Genomic DNA, 16,887 nt, shown 5'->3' on the forward strand with positions numbered 1-16,887 from the left:
GTCCCCCTCTCCCCCCCCCCCCCCGCCCCCAGGACGAGCTGCCAGGGTCACAGCCGGGACAGGCTCTCTTTACTCCTGAGACTTCGTCCTGGATACCCTGGTCCCTGTTCCAACCTCAGCGACTTCACTTTCTCTTCCCCTAAGGGGTCCCCTGGAAGAATCGCCCCCACACTTTGCACACTGCAGGGGTGACCACAGAGCACAGAGCTTTGTAATGTTTTTTAATGTGATATCTACTTAAGTAGAACAGTCACCTCCCTAGAAAAAGCGGACTGGGGATAAAGACTGGGTGGTCTTGCGCACAGATCCACATGTAGAAGGTATACACTTGATAAGATGTGCACAGACCTGCTAGAACATTGGTAAGCTGCCCCGGCATATAAGGGAAGCGACTTGATTAAAGATGAGATTTGGCTATTAATGACTTTATATATATTTGCCTACACTAACGGCATTTTTTGTTACCCTTCTGAAGGTCATAATTTTGCATTTCTTTTGTCTCTCTCGGTCATTCACTTTCCTACAATAGGCAGGGATGAGAGGGAAGTTAATTGGCTTTGAGCTATAAATTTAAGCCTTTAAACTTCCATTACGGTGCCATTAGCACCAGTAAAGACCAACGGAGCCTCTTGTCCACATTCCTGAAGTACAGCCACCATTAGCAAGTACAGAGCCTCTTTCTGGAATGTTCCAGAAAGTGTCTGAGTACATGCCTCACTTTCTTCCCAAGCAGCAGCACTAAAACCACAAAGGGGGTGTGTGCTGAGACTGAACTTAGAAACGTTTTCCTCCCCTTTTTCCATGGAGCCTGTGTGGGCCCCGGGGGAAGTCGGTGGTCAGGAAAGTTTCATGTTAGTTCTTTTAAAGATTGGTCAAGTATGGACATTAAATGGAATATCCCAAACTTGCATAGGCATCTTAAATCCTAGTTCCCATTTTTTTCTTATGGAAACCCTTTCATCCGAATGCGACACAAATTTGTAACATATGTTTGCCAGCCGCTCCTCGGCAGGATTGCAGGAGCGGGGCTGACAGTCGTCAGAGAGCTTTCCCGCGGGACGGGCGGGCAGGGGGTGCCAGCGTGGCCCTGCAGGGGCGCGCTTTCTCTCGGTTTTCAGAGTCGGAAAATGGCAAAAGTAGCCAAGGTCCTGGCTGTGTGCTAACAGGCGAAAGAATCAGAGGGAAGACGCAACTGCGTGCACACTGCAGAAGAAATAAGTACTGATATTCCAGCCCATTATCTATGACTCTACAAAATAGAGTGTAAACATTACACCTTTATGTCTTCTTTAGTAACTTCAGCATGTTCTCCTATATACATTATCGCATTGTGTTTATGGCTCTGCCCCTACATTCTGGATATCAAGGGCCTGTTTGCAGGTGCCCAGCCACACACATAACCTCTGAGGGGACACACACACACACACACACACACACACACACACACACACGGTGAAGCCAGCCGCCTGACATTTCACTTTCACCTCCGCTGAAGTTGCACTCAGCCGGGCTCCAGGAAGCGGGATTTTGCTGCAGCCTATGCTTGCATATTGTTAATCTAATTTTCTGCACAAAAAGCATTCGGAATTCATCTGCCTGCAAGCGACCCAAACATTTTGGATGAAAACACGTAAAGGTTTTCCTCTCCTCTTGCTCTGCACCCCAACACGCCCTGTCCCAGCCCCCACTTGGTGTGACCGGAGATGCTTTCAGGAAGGGCAGAGTTTTTATGTGGCCCCCATGATCCCCCAAGACTGCCGCTGAGGGTCTGTCACCCGAGTCCTCCCTGCCAGGTAACGGGCTCTGAGAGCGGGGACATGATGGGGAGGACGGGGGGTGGGTGACACTTCTGTTCCCACAAGTGTCCCTGAAGTATTTTGCCTCAGGCTGTGTTTGCTGGGAGACCTGCCACAGCCCCCGCTGGCTTTGCTCTGCTGCTGGCTGGGGCAGAGGGGGAGGCCCCGCCTCTCCTTGTTAGTCCTCCCAAGGGTCAGCGCCCTAACCCACAGGGCACATCCCCACATCTCAGTCCCCACAGGCAGGGGGGCAGGGGGCGCACAGAGGGAATGGGAACTCAAGGAAGAATGGGGCACTGTCCTGCACGCAGCCATCCTGTAGCAGGACAGGGTGGCCCTTTACACAGAAGGGTCTGGGGCGCCACCTCCGACTCCCCGGTGGCAGCCGCACCCGCACAGGGTGCCTCTCGCTGCTCTCCCTGCTCACCTCTCTGCTGCCCCGGGGCCAGGCCATGTCCCCAAACACATGGCTTCGTGCAGTAGTACTGCAGGGACCGAGCCTCACCACCCAGAGTGCGGCGTCCACAGCCCCTCCTACGGGCTCTTATTCATAAAAACCTTAGCGCCAATACATAAAATAGAAATGGCTTCTTCTCCAGCATGTCTTTGCGGATGCCCTTAAAGAAGTGTTTTCCAGCACAGGCCGTTCTTATTGAAATGTCTTCAACCCGAAGGGTGTCAGTGCTAAGCCACAGCATCGTGTGCTTGTTCACTCTGAGCGCAGGGAACGGTGTCTTCCACGCGCGGCCTGGTTTCCAGGACATCCAGGGTCAGGAGTTAACAGACTCTGGGAAAACACTTTTTCATAAAAGAAGGAGAAAAGATTTCACACAGTGTTGTTTTCCTGTTGAAATGAGGAAAACAAAGGAGTCATCAGAACTATAATTTATGGGAAAGTATGCAGAAATCCATCTGCTTTTTTAATTGAAAAAAAAAATATTCTGCGGATGTTGAGTCTAGTTATGAGTCTGCCATGTTCTTGTTGAATGACTTCAGTGGGACCTCAGTCTCAGACCCGTGTACTCGGTGCCGTAGCACGCACAAAATATAATTACGTCATTGATGTTGAGACACCAATCATTTCTATGTAGATGAGAGGGCTTTTAGCATGAAGGCTGTTTTTCTGCAAGTGAATGTGTGAATACTAAATTGTGGTTTTATTCCCACAGGTTCACAACAAACAGGATTCCTTAATGCTCTGAAGGATAGTCCTGCAAGATATCCTTTCTGGCAGTTGTGTCGGTTACAAGGCCAACGTGTTAGGTGTTGGGCTGACCTTCCGCCCAGTCGCCCCCTCGCCCGGTGCCTGGGCCTGCCTTCTCAGGAGCTGGCACACTCTGCTGTGTCCTGCGAAGCAGGCAGAGAGCCCCCAGCATCCCCTTGCCTGAGGAACAGTGTCTGAAGGCTTGCACTTCCCAGTGATGACTCAGGTAGCCTTGGTTCAACGGGAGGGCTCCTGAGCCACAAAACCACGTGCGCACCCTTGCCCACCCCCAGAAATCCGCGTGGATCTGTGTTAAACCAGGTTGGTCTGGGGAGAAGTAAGGCTGCGGGCTCCCCCGACTTCATTTGGATCAGTGGGTGGTCCTTGCGGAATATTTAAGGAGGCCCCTGTGGGGGTCCCTTTCTTGGTAGTCAGCCACGGCCTGGGGGTGGCTCTGTCTGGGGGTCGGTCTGGCATTCCTCTGGGCAGGACAGAGAATCCTGTGTTTATTTTCAGAAACAGAACGCCTTTTCACAGCCCTGAACGGACTGAAGATGGTCCGTCTCCAGTCGTTTGGTTAATCCCAGCCTCTCAAACAGTATATATGGGCATGTCCTGTATTATTTTGAACTTCTTGAAAGAAAAGTGTTCACTCATTAAGACCTTGCTTGGGCTCCCATGCCCTGCCCTGCCCACCCACTGTGTACACTCATTGGTGCCGCGGGAGCCGGCTGGCCCCACCGACCCCACCGACCCCACCGTCCGGGACCCAGCTCTCTTTCTCCTTCATATAACCGGGTGGACTGGACTGGAACTTCTCGTTATTCCTGGGGGTCATCATCTTGTGGTAGGGAATTCTTAAAGGACAGAGAGCTTCTCTGGGTGTGCATGTGGCATGCATGCATTCCAGTGGACAGGCCAACGCAGTGACCCTCGCTGGTGAGAAAGGTGGGCCTGAGCCCGGGGGGTTTCAGCCACTCTGTTCCCTGGGGCCTTCGGGCTCCTGCTGCTCCACTTGCCTCTCATTGGGCACCTTGAGACACAGCTCCCACCGGAGCAGAGGAGCTGTGTGTAGCTGGGCCATTGCCGCTGGGTGTTTGCATTGTCCCCTGCAGTCTCCCAGCTCACAGGTCAAATCAGCTCGCAATCCTGGCATGAGTCCTAAGGGAAGAGGTAGGGGCAGCAAGTCATAGACGGGGGTGACAGCCTTTAATTCCTGCTCCAGCCCAGCTCATTATGGAGCCGAGTCATTTCTTTTAACCCTTTTGTGTCTAGTTTTTTGACCCGCCTTAGTCATCCACTCTGTACTTGCCAATGCTTTGCTGATAACATCAACAATTTGGAGTATATGTGACATCGCTCAGCGCCAAAGCATTGCTTCCACGTGGGGCAGGAGTGATTTCAGGGAGGCTTCTTTCCGTGGCAGTGTATGCGGTGGGCGGCCTCTGCCAGGGCCTCCTGTAAGAGCACGTGTGTCTGCGTGTTCCCACAGTCTGGCCGTGCTCATGGTCTGTGTGATCGAGGACTTTGTGTTCCCCGAAAGGAAAGAGACAGATGTTGCTGATAGAAAGGGCGGCAATGTGTTTGAAATGGCTTGCTGACTTTGCTACAGAAACTGTTTACGTGGAAAAGGGAGGGGAGAAAAGCTCTCTTATTTGGTCCAGAGCAAATTTTGGCTTATTTCCCTTGGAATGTCATTCTCAGGTGGAGGTGAAGAGTTCCCCCTATGGCCCGTTTTGAAAACTCATTAACATCTCGCCCACTGTCTTTCCAGGGTTGCCACATCTGCCACGGCACCTCCTCCCACAGCCTGACGCCTCCCCTCTTCAGGCTGTGGCCTAGCATGGCCTCCACATCCCGGAACTTGGCAGCCATGACCTGCTCTCAGTGGGTGACGGGCCCCTCACAGCATCCCGACGCGGTGCGGGTACAGGATGTCGGCACCTCCAGGCCGCAGCCTCTCCCAGCCCCGCTCCGCACATGCCTGGCTCTATTAGCTTCCCATTGCTAGGATAACAAAGAGCCACAAATTCAGAGGCTTAAAGCAACATAACTTTATTAGCACACAGCTCTGTGGGTCAATGTCCAGTAGGCTCAGCTTCTGATTTCTTAAAAGCAGAATCAGCCTTGAGTGCCATAAAGACTCAGAAAATGCCCTCGAGGCAGGGAGTGGAATCCAGAAGGAAGACGCTCGTTCTGCAGGGGGGCCAGGGAAGGCCTTGGCAGGTGGCCCTTGCAAGGGGCTTGGAAAGATGGGTGGAGTTCTCATGGGAAAGGAGGGGCCAGGCCCCAGTCATTTCGAGGCCGTTGTCTGAGGGACACGGATGGCCTAACGGGCATCGTTCTGTTTTAATGGAGCTTGGTGGAAGGCTTGGAGGTGCCTGCAGAAAAGGACACCGTCAGCCTGGCGGAACAGTAACCAAGGCCGCTCAGGCCTTCCCTCACTCTCAGCCCTCAGGGCCCGTCCAACCTGATACCTGCTGATCCCCAGAAAACAAATGGGGCAGGTGTCCTGAGGTCGCCCGCAGCTGGAGGTTACAGGACCCTGATTTACCCACCCAGGGAACTGGGCTTCTTCCTGCTGCCCCTCCCCCATCTGGTGGAGGGAGCTTCATGAAGAATAGCTTACATTTCATAAGATTGCAGAGTGGGGGAGGAGGTTATTTGGTTTTTAGAATCACCGAAATTATACAAGAGCATATTCTTACCATAAAAAATGTCAAATAGTCTGAAAGGGGAGAGAAAAAGGGCACGTTGCTCTTGCCTCCTCCCGTCCCTCTGTAGGAATCCTTGTCCGTTTTTGTGGCTCCTTCCAAGTGCTCTTCTAAGGGCTTGAATTCCTGTGTGTGCATTCAGACACGTGTACCAGTACACGGTGGGGGGACCGCTTGTACCTAAAAGGGACCATGCTCTCTGCATTGTTCTGATTTGATTTTTAAACATTTCCTGAAATATTCGCATGTCAACCTGTATATGGACTTCATTTTTTTTCAACTTCTTCATATAATTCCAGAGTACATATGAACCAAAGTGTGTTCTCTTGTGAGATAGTTAGATTTTTTCATTCTTTTACTGCTCAAAAAATGGGGCAGTGGATTTTCTTGTACGTATTTCTTTGTGCATAAGCGTTAGCATTTCTCTAGGATTGACTACTACATGTGGAATCACTGAGCTGGAAGTTAAACATATTTTAAATGTTGATTGACTTGCCACATTGTCCCCTATAGAGAGAGGACCGAGTCATCCGCCCATTTCCCTCCGCCTTCCGCCACAGTGCTTGTTACCAGTGCTATGATTTTTGCCAGTTTGATGGGCTGGGAAAAATTCATTCTTTTAATTTCCATTTTCTGGATAAAAATGGACTTGTACATCCTTTCATGTTTATTGACCTTTCTTTTTCCTGCCACAATGTGCCAGTACATACCCTTTGTCCATATTTTAACTGGGCTTAATTTCTTTTTCTATTAGCATGTTCTTTTTGTATTCTCAGAAATAATCTTTTTAAATATCCTTTGCCAATATTTTCTGCCAGTCTATCACTTACCTGAATGCACAAGTGTTTCACATATTAACGAAATTGATCTATAAGTCTTATACTGCAAAGCTCCTATCCTTGGCTCTGTGCCTTATCTCCTCATCCCCAAATTATGCAAATAATTCCTTCATTTTCCTCTAATACCTTTATATTTTGTTCCTTAAGTTTGGTACAATAGTTTATCTGCAGCATAATTTCATGTGTGTGGTGTGAGCTACAGTTGTAATTTTCCTCAAATGTTTAGTGAAGGGTCTCAATACGGCTTATTATTCTAGTCTAGCAGTTCTCAAATATTTTAGTCTCAGAACTCCTCTACACTCTTAAAAATTATTGAGGACCCTAAAGAGCTTTAGTTATATAGAGTGTATCTATTTCTATATGTCATGTTTGAAATTAAAATAGAAATTTTTAAAATGCAAGAACGCACAAGTGCCCATCCTGTGAGCATGAGCGGGGACAGCTTACGTCACGTCAGGCAGCCTCCGGAACCAGCCACTGAGTGACAGAACGGGGCTGAAGTTGGGAGGAATGTTTGGGTGTTGATAGGAAGACAGTTCTGACCTGAAGAGTCCCTGAAAGGACCTCGGGGACCCTGAGGGTCCAGGGCCAGCCCCTGAGGACCAGCGGTCTACTCTCCCACCACTGACGGGACGGAACGCCCCCGCCCCCGCACATGCCCACGAGCCCGGTCGGGATTCCGTTACTTTGCTTTGTTGGCTGGAACAGTCTTCTCTTGCCCCCACCCCCAGGATGCTTTTTCTTCAAAATGTCTCCCTTTCTCTTGTACATTTTCTCTTCCTGATGGATTTTAGAACCAGTGTGCCTCATTCCAGTTTTAAAATCCCTGCCAGAATTTTGATCAGCATTATTGTGACTTCCTAGCGTAACGCGGGACAACTGCCCCCCTCTTCTGCCCGGTACCAAGACTTGCGGGAGAAGAGGACGGAAGAGGCTAAAAGGTGATGGTCACACAGTCCCGTCCGAAGGGTCTCAGTGACTTTCTAGTGTCAGGGGCTGCCGCGGAAGTCGGCGTGGAGTCAGCAGCTCACATCCCAGACACAGTGACAGGCCCTCTGGTGACGGGCTGTGTTCCCCTATCTCTGTCTAGGGACTAACGGGCCATCTAACTGATGAAGATAAGAGGCCAACAAGCTCCTGAACCTAAACATATGAACGCCCTGATGTTGATGGAGACACTCAGTCCCGAGAACAATGGGAAGTGTCTCTGATACCCCTGCTTCCATCCGAGCGGTTCCTGTCAGTGAGCATTGACGGTTTCTCAGCAATTTTTAGAGAAAAAAAAAGAAATTATTTCCAACAGCATCTATTCCTTGTATTTAAATACCAGAACCCCAGACAGAGCCTGATGCAGAGTCAGATGCCTGAGGGTGAGGGGCACATGCGTGGTGCCCCCAGAACAATGTCCCTCCACACCGTGGGGCACCCAGGGCCTCACCAGCCCAGAGCTGGGGAAGGAGGAGACCCGAGGCAGAGCCTTGGACTTCAGGGTTCACCAGCCACTCTGGGATTTTGGTCAATAAGAAAACTCACATGAGACACACAGACTTTTTAAAACAAAGTGCCACCTGCATTTGGCACTACACAAACTAAAACTAAAACTAAACCCAGGTCTTACGCCTGACTACAGGGATGCAAAGAGGTGGCCCGGACGTATTAACAGCACCCCGTTCTTCGCCGGGGTGGCTCCGAGGCTGTGGGGCCAATGAACGAGCTTAATGTCACAGGCAGTCTCAGTCTTGCTGCTCTGAGGTCCGAGGCCCCAAAGTTAAGGCCTGTCATGGGACCCTGTCGTAGTCTGGGGCCTTGGGAACCATCTGTCTGTGCCCGACGTCTGGAGACCAAGTGCCAGTTCTGTTTTGCCGTGAACTGCTGTGTGAACCCTTGCAAGGGGCTTGGTGACCCAGAGCGTCAGCGTGCTTCCTCCCTGTGAAATGACAGGGTCAAGACAAACCAGGACAGCTTAACTCAGGTCAGTGTGCAGCCACGGAACAGCATCAGGGCCATTGTTAAGCCTCCTGAAATTATAAGGAAAAAATGTGTTTGCGTGCACTTTTTTTTTTTTTAACAAAGTCAGAGCCCAAGAAGGCCAGGTTCCATGATGTCTCACGCCGATCGTTCTCCAAATACTGAGGGGCCCCCGCCATTCTGCCCAGCCCTGTTTCCACGTCCCTGCAAGGCCCTCTGCCCTCGCTCACCTTCCCAGGGGCAGGCAGGCCGCGGGGCCCTTCGGGGGCCGGGCTGGTGCACAGGAAGGCTCCAGCCAGCACTCCTGGTCTCGCGCGGAGACTTGGTGGAGGGGCATCTGCCCTCAGCGTTTGTCAGTATTTGTTCAATTCCATGATCAGCTACTGAGTGCCTCAGGGATGACATCTTGACCAGGGGCTGCAAGGAGCTACAGCCGTACCCCTGGCCACAAAGGGGGCTCACTGCCTTACTAGAGGTTGGAGGGAGACAGACAGAGGCTGGCGGTGGTAACAGCTATAATTTGGAACTCGTTTCTGATGTGATCCACATCCAAGTGCTTATGAAACTGGCTCCTAATGGAGTTGGCAGGTTTCCTCTCACTTCTTTAAAAAAAAAAGTCAGTAAATGGATTTTTATACATTTAAGGGAAACTTACATTGCTCTTATTCTAGCATAGACGTTTTCAACCCCTATCTACTGGATCGGCGAGGAGATGGGCTATTCAGATATTTGACCACAGTCTGAGAGAGTCTAGGGCAGCGGGGGAGGACTCCTTCGGCTACGGGAGGTTCAATGGTCCCCGACAAGGGTCCGCCCCCCACGGGGTGGGGGGAGTGGCGAGCCTAGAGCCACCTGTCCCTCAGCAAGAATTAAGAAAGGAGCCCGCCCACAGTTTGTCGTGCTCCAGAGCCACAGCCCGGGGTTCAAATCCTAGCTCTGCTATTTCTTAAACAAATTACTTAGCTGTTTCCTGCCTGTTTCCCGCCTGTTTCCCAATCAGTTACATGGGAATTATGTGTCTCCCTGGGTTGATCAGAGGATTAGGTTGGTCCCTGGGAAGGCTTCGGACCAGCAGCTGACACACAGCCTCTGAGGCCGGCCTTTGTCGTCAAAGATGGTGATTACCCCTTAAGACACGCCGTGGGAGAAGCCAGAGCAGGCCGCGGTTTGCATCTTGCCCCGAATTCCTGTCTGGCGGACACAGCAGCGAGCAAAACTGCATTCTGCTATTTATAAAATGTTTCTAAAGCACATGAGATATTAATATAGAAAGCTGCATTTTTTCTTTTGTTGTTGCTCTAAACCTCTAAAATTCTACATCCACTGGCAAAACAATGCCTCCTTGTGGGGACAATGATGGCAAGTGGCTTTGCAAAGGAACAGAATATGGGCAGTAGCCGCTTCTACTGCGGCCGTTCACCTCCACCCTAATGCAAGTCTGTATGCGGTTTGCACACGCAGATGTTTTGCATATTTGGACATGGCCATCTTTCTACCTGCATGTAGGTGCAGCATGTTTCTGAGGTCAAAGCTCTGCTCTTCATGTGTTACTCAGGAAATATATCTTTGCTTCTGGTTTTTATTCTCTTTTCCACCCTTGACCATTTCTTGCTTGGTTTCCTGTGTCGCCTCCTCTTCGATCTTTCCATCCCTTGTCTTTGGCCCCAGCCTATGCAAATTCACTGCCTCAGCCATCTCCCTGTGCACCTGGTTCCCCTGACGGGGCCTGCCCACCGCGTACCTCACCACTGTCCCTGGACTCCACTGCTGCTTCCAAACCAGTACGTCCCTGGGTGGGGGGTTGAGGTTAGGAGAAAGGACATCTTTGAGTCCTGACCTGTCGGAAGGCAGTTGCTTCATAGACCGCTGTCCGTGTGTCCCGCCTGCGCACCGGGCCACCCGCCACAACCATTGGCCCCCCAGGGGAGCGGAAGGGGTGGTCCAGGCTGGCGGCAGCCCTGGGTGCAGCGCTGCTTCTCTGCATCTCTGCTCCTGCACTGATCTTCCCTGCCCTTCCATGTCTATCAGCTTTTCCAAACTAGCACTTTGGTTTTCTCTCCTCCTGCTCCTCCTCCCTCCGTGAGGAGGAGCAGGCCCTCGGAGCGCCGTGTGCTGGCAGCCTTGAAGACCTCGCTGTCTCCCCAGGACTAGCCGGAGCAGGAGCACTCTCCTTCTCCTGGGAGAATCTGGGGTGGTGTTTTTCTGTGAGCTGGCAGCTTCTAGGTGTTCAGACTCTAGAGGTAGAGGTAGAGCATTGTCCACCCCTCCAAGAGCAGGCTTGGTGGCTCATCCTGACGTCGATGGTCAGTTAGCAGGCAGGAACCCCTGCATTTCTCGTGCTTGGTATGCGGCCCCGCGTGCCCGGACAGCGGCATTCATTGACTGGGATGTGGCACGTCACAGCACTGCCCTGGTTAATGTATTCACTTCTACGGTCTAAAGATGAATTATATCCAACCCTGAAAAAAGAATCAATGGCGGTATATTACCGTATGATCTACGGCTTCCACCCTGGAAGCATTAGGGAAACATGCGTATTTATTTTCTCTGGCCTGTAAGTTATTGTTGGGGCATGCCTGGTGTACTGTAAACTCCCAGACCTAAGAAGAATTTTTTTCCTAAGAAACATCTGTATCTTGTAAATAGAATTTTATAAACATTTGTGAGACAGAAAAATTCTCTAGTCTTTCCAAGCTGCCACGCTCTGGGTTGATTTATCTCTTCTGAAGAATGCCAGCCTTTTCTTCTCTGGTTGTCATGCGTCTTGTGTAACTGTCTGTCCTTCGATGTCTGGTGAGCATCTAGGGGTCAGAGCCTTCGGTTTCGGGGTGGGCTCAGGGGCTGGGAAAGGGTTCCCTCCGTAAAAATGACCCTCATGCCGGTGCCACTCTGCGAAATGGCCCCGCGGGTCAGGGGCCCACCCGCAGATGGGCGCAGGCAGCCGCCCAAGTGTGGAAGGGCTGCCTGGGGAGAAAGGAAGCCGTGACAATAAACCCTGCGTGGCTACAGCCACCCACTGGGGACTGCCAGCCCTGTGGCCGTTCGCTCTCAGCCCCAGGACCAGGTTGGGGGAGAAGCCTGTTGGTACTACAGACCTCAGCGCTGAGAGGCCAAAATCAGAGTCTGCGATTGGAGTGAGATTCAATACTGGGTCCTCTCATCAAAGGCCTGGGCCGCTGCCACCCCAGCCAGCAGGGATTCTGGTTTTGCTGCCACACCCGGTGGCCACACAGAGTCACAAGGAGAAGGCAAGGAAGGGCAGGCAGGGAGGCCAGGCAGGGAGGCCAGGCAGGGGCCCACGAGGAAGTAAGCAGGTCACTTTCGGGGAGCCCTCTGTCACTTACTGAGCGCGAATGCTGTGTACGCGGCAGGAGGGTGGGGCGTGGGGCATGGGGCCTGCCCGAGGGGCTCCCGCGGGCTGGGAAGGACACCCGTTCGAGGCAGGATCAGTGCAAGAGGCCTGAGCGGCGCCCAGGTGTTTCCCGGCTGAAGCCCGGCGCTTGTAGCCCGGGAGCGCCCCGCCCCGCCCTCCCGTTCCGCCCTTGACTCAGGCACCGTGCTGGAGGCCGTGGTGTGCTTCTTCTCCGTCTGGTCCATCGTCGGGCTCTCGGGCTTCCACACATACCTGATCGGCTCCAACCAGACGACGAACGAAGATGTAAGTCCTGGCGGTCCGGGCTGGGTGTGTCCTTTCGTGTTCAGCAACGGAGGGGGAGGGGGAAAGAAGAGGTCGGGAGCCAAGGTCGTCCGCCTGCCCTGCTCCGCATGTGAGCCCCTGGGGACTAAGAAGGTGCCTGGAAGCCCTTCACCCTTCGTGCTCCAAGTTCTCTGTGGGAAGCCTCTCTGCTGTCTGGTTTCCTGACCTCGCCAGTTAAATAGATACTCAGATCAGCCAGGTGGCACCCAGCTCGGAGCCCTGAGGAGGTCTATTCCTTTCCAGTAGCGTTTGTTGTTTTTTTTTTTTTAAGACTTTACATATTTATTTTCAGAGACGGGGAGGGAAGAAGAAAGGGAGAGAAACAGTGATCGGTTGCCCCTTGCACGCACCCCAACCAGGGACCAAACCCGCCACCCAGGCCTGTGCGCTGACTGGGAATTGCAGCAGCAGCCCCTGGCCTGTGGGACGACACCCAGCCCCCGGAGCCATGTCCGTCAGGGCCCTTTCCCGCAGTTTTGTGAGCCACTGTCACCCTCCCCGTGGGGAGGCCAGGGCGGGCCGGCACCTCGGAGTGCCCGCAGAGTCTGCCTTTCACGGTCAACGTCTCCACGCCATTTGGGAGGATCGCCCGGCCCCAAAGTTTAACTTTCTTGCAAGATTACCTGTCTATACCCCGTGTGGATGGAGAGGAGCTATAAAAACAGGAAACAATGCTGGGACGTTTCTTTGTAGGCCCAATCCTCTTTGATCTAAATATTTAGATTCTAACTGAGTCTCCTCAGTGCATGTCTCCCAATCGCTCCGGTGGCCGGAAGCACTTGAGGAAATCAGTGCTGGTGAGCTACGTGCCTGAGAGGATGCTAATGCAGTTATTTATATTTGGAAACTGAGAATATTAGAATCTGCAGAAGCATTTTGGCAACACCGTGAGACCCAATTCAGATGGGCTCTAAATTGGCAACTGGGGGAGCCACGTGACCCCTTCCGGCTGCCGTTCATTCAGTCACTACTTGAGCACACTGACCGTGCGTCTGAGAGGGATCTGCAGTGGCTTGTGTGAGCTGGCCCTCGGCATTCTGTAGCAGAAATAAGAGACTGTCCCCAGGGAATGTTACCTTCTCCCTAGTCTGACCTGCTGTTTGGGGACACTTCCAAGTTTGGGATAAATGCCAGGCTTCCTGGAGAAACGCATCTTCGTTTCTCCTGCGGAAGAGACGAGGGAAGACTGTTTGCATCCCCAGTGGCCTCCCGTGGTCCGGCTCGCTTCAACCACGGCCCTGGTGTGAAGCCTACCATCTTTTTCTTTCAGATTAAAGGCTCTTGGTCAAATAAAAGAGGCAAAGAGAATTATAACCCCTACAGCTACGGAAACATCTTCACAAACTGCTGCGTCGCCCTGTGCGGGCCCGTCTCCCCCAGGTAAGGTCCCGGAAGCGCTGGCTCCTCCCCAGACCCTGGAAAGCCCGCACCCGCTGCGTGAGCACAGGCCTCCCCAGGGAGGGACCCGGTCCTGCGGTATCGGATGACACCCCCCTGGTGGCTGCCAGGTCAGGGCTGCACTCGGGCCCACGGAGACACGGCCTCAGTGAAAGAGAAGCCGTAGAGACCTGGCTGCTGGCCCTGTTCTGCTTGACATGCTGACTCTGTGTCAAGTTCAGGGAAGATCCGCCAAGGGCCAAATACGGAAACTGAGGCATGTGACCGCCTTAATTATTGAAGGACGTGCGTTAGTTGCGAGCAGGGAGTATGTTTAGCGCAGGAAGGGAACCAGGACACGATGCAGGAAGCAATTAGAAAATCTGTAGGAATGAGTGTCGAGAGCTGAGCCGTATAGAATGCACATGCTAAAATAGCTCAGGGGGGATCTGTGTGGCTGAAGCAGGTGATGATAAAAGAACTGTCTTGTTAATAAAGGTGGCAGCTGACGTTTCTTGCGCAGTGTTAGGCTCTGCCCTAAGCGCTTTACATGTGTTAACTTGTAGACCCTCACTCTGTACCTAGGAAGCAGGTACATCGATATCCCATGCTATGGATGAGGGCACTAAGGCACAGAGAGGTTAAATAATGGGCCCAGGGCCACACAGCTAGTGAATACCGCCTGGTAGGACTCGGACCCACGCGTCTGACATCAGAACCCGCGTGCGTGTCGACGGGGGCATGCTGCCTCCCGCTCAGAATCATATACGTCCACAGCGCAGTCAGCCGTGGTGAAGGTTTCTAACAGCTCAGTCAAGCAGTCCTCAAAAATATTTATTAAGCAAGTACTCCAGGCCTCTAGAGTGAGTTCCCAAGCCATGCTACATCCTCTCTTAAGTCTCTAAGTGTGCAAAGTGGAGAGAAACCACGGAAGTCACTGGGTGGCCTGTGTCAAATTCGGCTCCAAGGCGGCTCCGCCAAGCACGCAGATTCCACAGCCCGTCATCACTGACGTGTGCTCATGGGACACAAACTTAATTTGATTACCAGCCTCAGCGAAGCATTATTAGGGAGGTAAGAATGATGCCCCTCCCCCGAAAAGAAAATAAACCCATGCGTAGATTCCAAGGCCATTTATTCATTGGTACTGGGTTATTGTTATTGGTGCTATTGGGTAATTGGATCGTTTTCCTATTTGGATCTAGAAAGTTGGAAGCCCAGGGTGCTTCTCTCCTGAGCTGGGGGCTCTCGGGGCTCCCAACCTGCCCCTCATTGGCCTCCTCTAAGGAGGGGCCAGCAGGAAGGGGCCACCAAGGACCCTGGATGAAGGGGCTGCCTCGGGTGGCGGGGCAGATGTTTCTAGGAGGCACCAGCCCTGCTCCCAGGGAGCTCCAGACTCACCCAGGGACCCAGGAAACCCCTCAGAAAGCGCTCAGTTCTCCACAGTTTAGCTCGTGTCCCCAGTTGGTGTGGCTCTTCGTGACTAGTGGGGGCTTGGAGGCTGGGAGGAGCGTAACAGGCGAGAGAGACCTGGGGGAGCATCTAGCTAGAATACACGTCTGAGTCCAGGAAAAGAATTCAAGAGTCACACGCGTTTTGTGATGTCCAAATCTCTTTTCTTATTCCCACGTCTTCAATTTCCATTTGGTGCTGTTTTTTACTGTTTATAGATCAGTCATGTCACAACTAAAATTATTTCTTTCACAATGGGATGAAAATTGCTGTTTTGGCCTATATTCTTTCCAAAATCCAAGTCTCTCTGGATGGGGCATTTCTTGAGGATGGCTGACCCCTCAAAACCACTTGGATCACGCAGGGGCTGCGGGCTGCTGAGCTCTCACCTGGCCCTCAGGCTCCCCAGAGCCGGCCGACGCTCCTCCCTCTTGCCTCCCTTTCCCTCTCTTCCCCAACCTCTCCCAACCCCTCTGCCCCTAAAAGGGCCAGGCCTTCCGCGGGTGGGCGGCACAGTCAGCCCCGCCCACTGAGCAGCGCCCCGCCCACTGAACAGTGCCCCGCCCACTGAGCAGCGCCCCTGCTTCAGGCAGAGGCTCGGCACCCGCTGAGTGCCCAGAATCGTGGGCCTGAGTTGCCTCTGAAACTTTCTTCAACGGTACAACAGTGCGCTTACGAGAGAGAGGGTGAGTGTGTGTGTGTCTCCCTGTTGCCCAGTGGGAGCTGCGGCCCCACACTCAGTTCCATGAAGTGTGCCCAGAGGTGTGGGGACAGCAGGGTGGGAATGGCCAGGTTTGGGGGAAGAGGGGTCCTCCTAGAAGTGTGGCAGGACGGATGGAGATTGGAAAGACAGACAGTCCCAAGCTGTGGTCAGAGCCAGGCCCTACGGGCAGTGCTGTGGGCCTGCCGGGCCTAAGAACTCACTTGGCCGGGATGACGGAGCACCAGCTGCATGGCCAGCTCCGCCGCGTGCTGGGGGTGCGCGTGGGGGAGCGCGCAGTGTCCTGTGCAGCACAGACCCCTCGATGGCAAGTCCTCAGGGTGGTGGAGGGGCTGTGAGGGGTGACAGGGTGCAGGTTCCAGGGGACTCCTGGGCGGACGCCCCAGCAGAGGGGGCTTGCAGTGACCTCTGCTAAAGGGCGAGTTGGAATGGGGGGAAGGCATTGTGGGAGGACAGGCAGAGGGAGGAGCGTGTGCAAAGGCTCAGAAGTAAGGGGAGAGCCTGGCTTGTCAGGGGAGCAGAAATGCAGGGAGGGCAGGGAGCGCGAGGCGAGTGTGGAGATAAGGGCTCCGCAGCCAGATTGGGGGTGGGGCTGGGGCTGGGGCTGGGCAGGGGCGGGGCCGGCGGCGCGGATTGCCATGGACCACTATGAGGATGCTCGTGCAGAGGTCAGCCTCGGCAGGTCCACGAAACGGGCTGAGCGCGTGGGATGCCGCTCGACGACTTTATTTCTCCCCCTGCACCCCCCTTCAGACACTCTCGATGCCCTAGCTCTTTTCTGCTCCTGGGCGACGTCTCCTGAAAGTCCCCAAATGTCTCCTGTGACTTAAAAAAGGACTCAGGGCATTTTTGTGGCCTCCAAAATAATGGCATTCCAGTGAATCAGAATGCTGGAGTTCATGGAAGGTTAACACTTTCCACCTTGGGTTGGGATTTCAACGTATCTTTTGGGGGGGGTACCATCCCACCCCCGACACACCTGTTCGAGACAACTTTTTCCCATGTCTGGCCCCTCCCTAACCTCACCTCCCAGCCCGCTGCCCCAACCCCTCCCAGCCCTCTTCCTCAGAGGGGCACCGACGCCTCCCTTCTCCAAGGCTTCCTCCTTTTCTCGGTTCG

The 16,887-nt window shown here is 53.1% G+C and overlaps 1 protein-coding gene across 3 annotated transcripts in view; it reads left to right on the forward strand.

Moving 5' to 3' along the window:
- Positions 1-16,887, forward strand: part of ZDHHC14 (zinc finger DHHC-type palmitoyltransferase 14) — a 218,168-nt gene that overhangs the window by 186,206 nt on the left and 15,075 nt on the right. For all 3 annotated transcript variants that reach the window (XM_054570159.1, XM_054570157.1, XM_054570158.1), the window contains 3 exons: positions 2,966-3,014; positions 12,077-12,179; positions 13,489-13,598. In XM_054570159.1, the coding sequence (XP_054426134.1) occupies positions 2,966-3,014; positions 12,077-12,179; positions 13,489-13,598 (262 nt within the window). The remainder of the gene's footprint in view (positions 1-2,965; positions 3,015-12,076; positions 12,180-13,488; positions 13,599-16,887) is intronic.

Source organism: Pteronotus mesoamericanus, unplaced genomic scaffold, assembly GCF_021234165.1.
Source record: "Pteronotus mesoamericanus isolate MK-2021 breed Mesoamerican mustached bat unplaced genomic scaffold, CSHL_Meso_final contig_20, whole genome shotgun sequence".
Classification (NCBI taxonomy): Eukaryota; Metazoa; Chordata; class Mammalia; order Chiroptera; family Mormoopidae; genus Pteronotus; species Pteronotus mesoamericanus.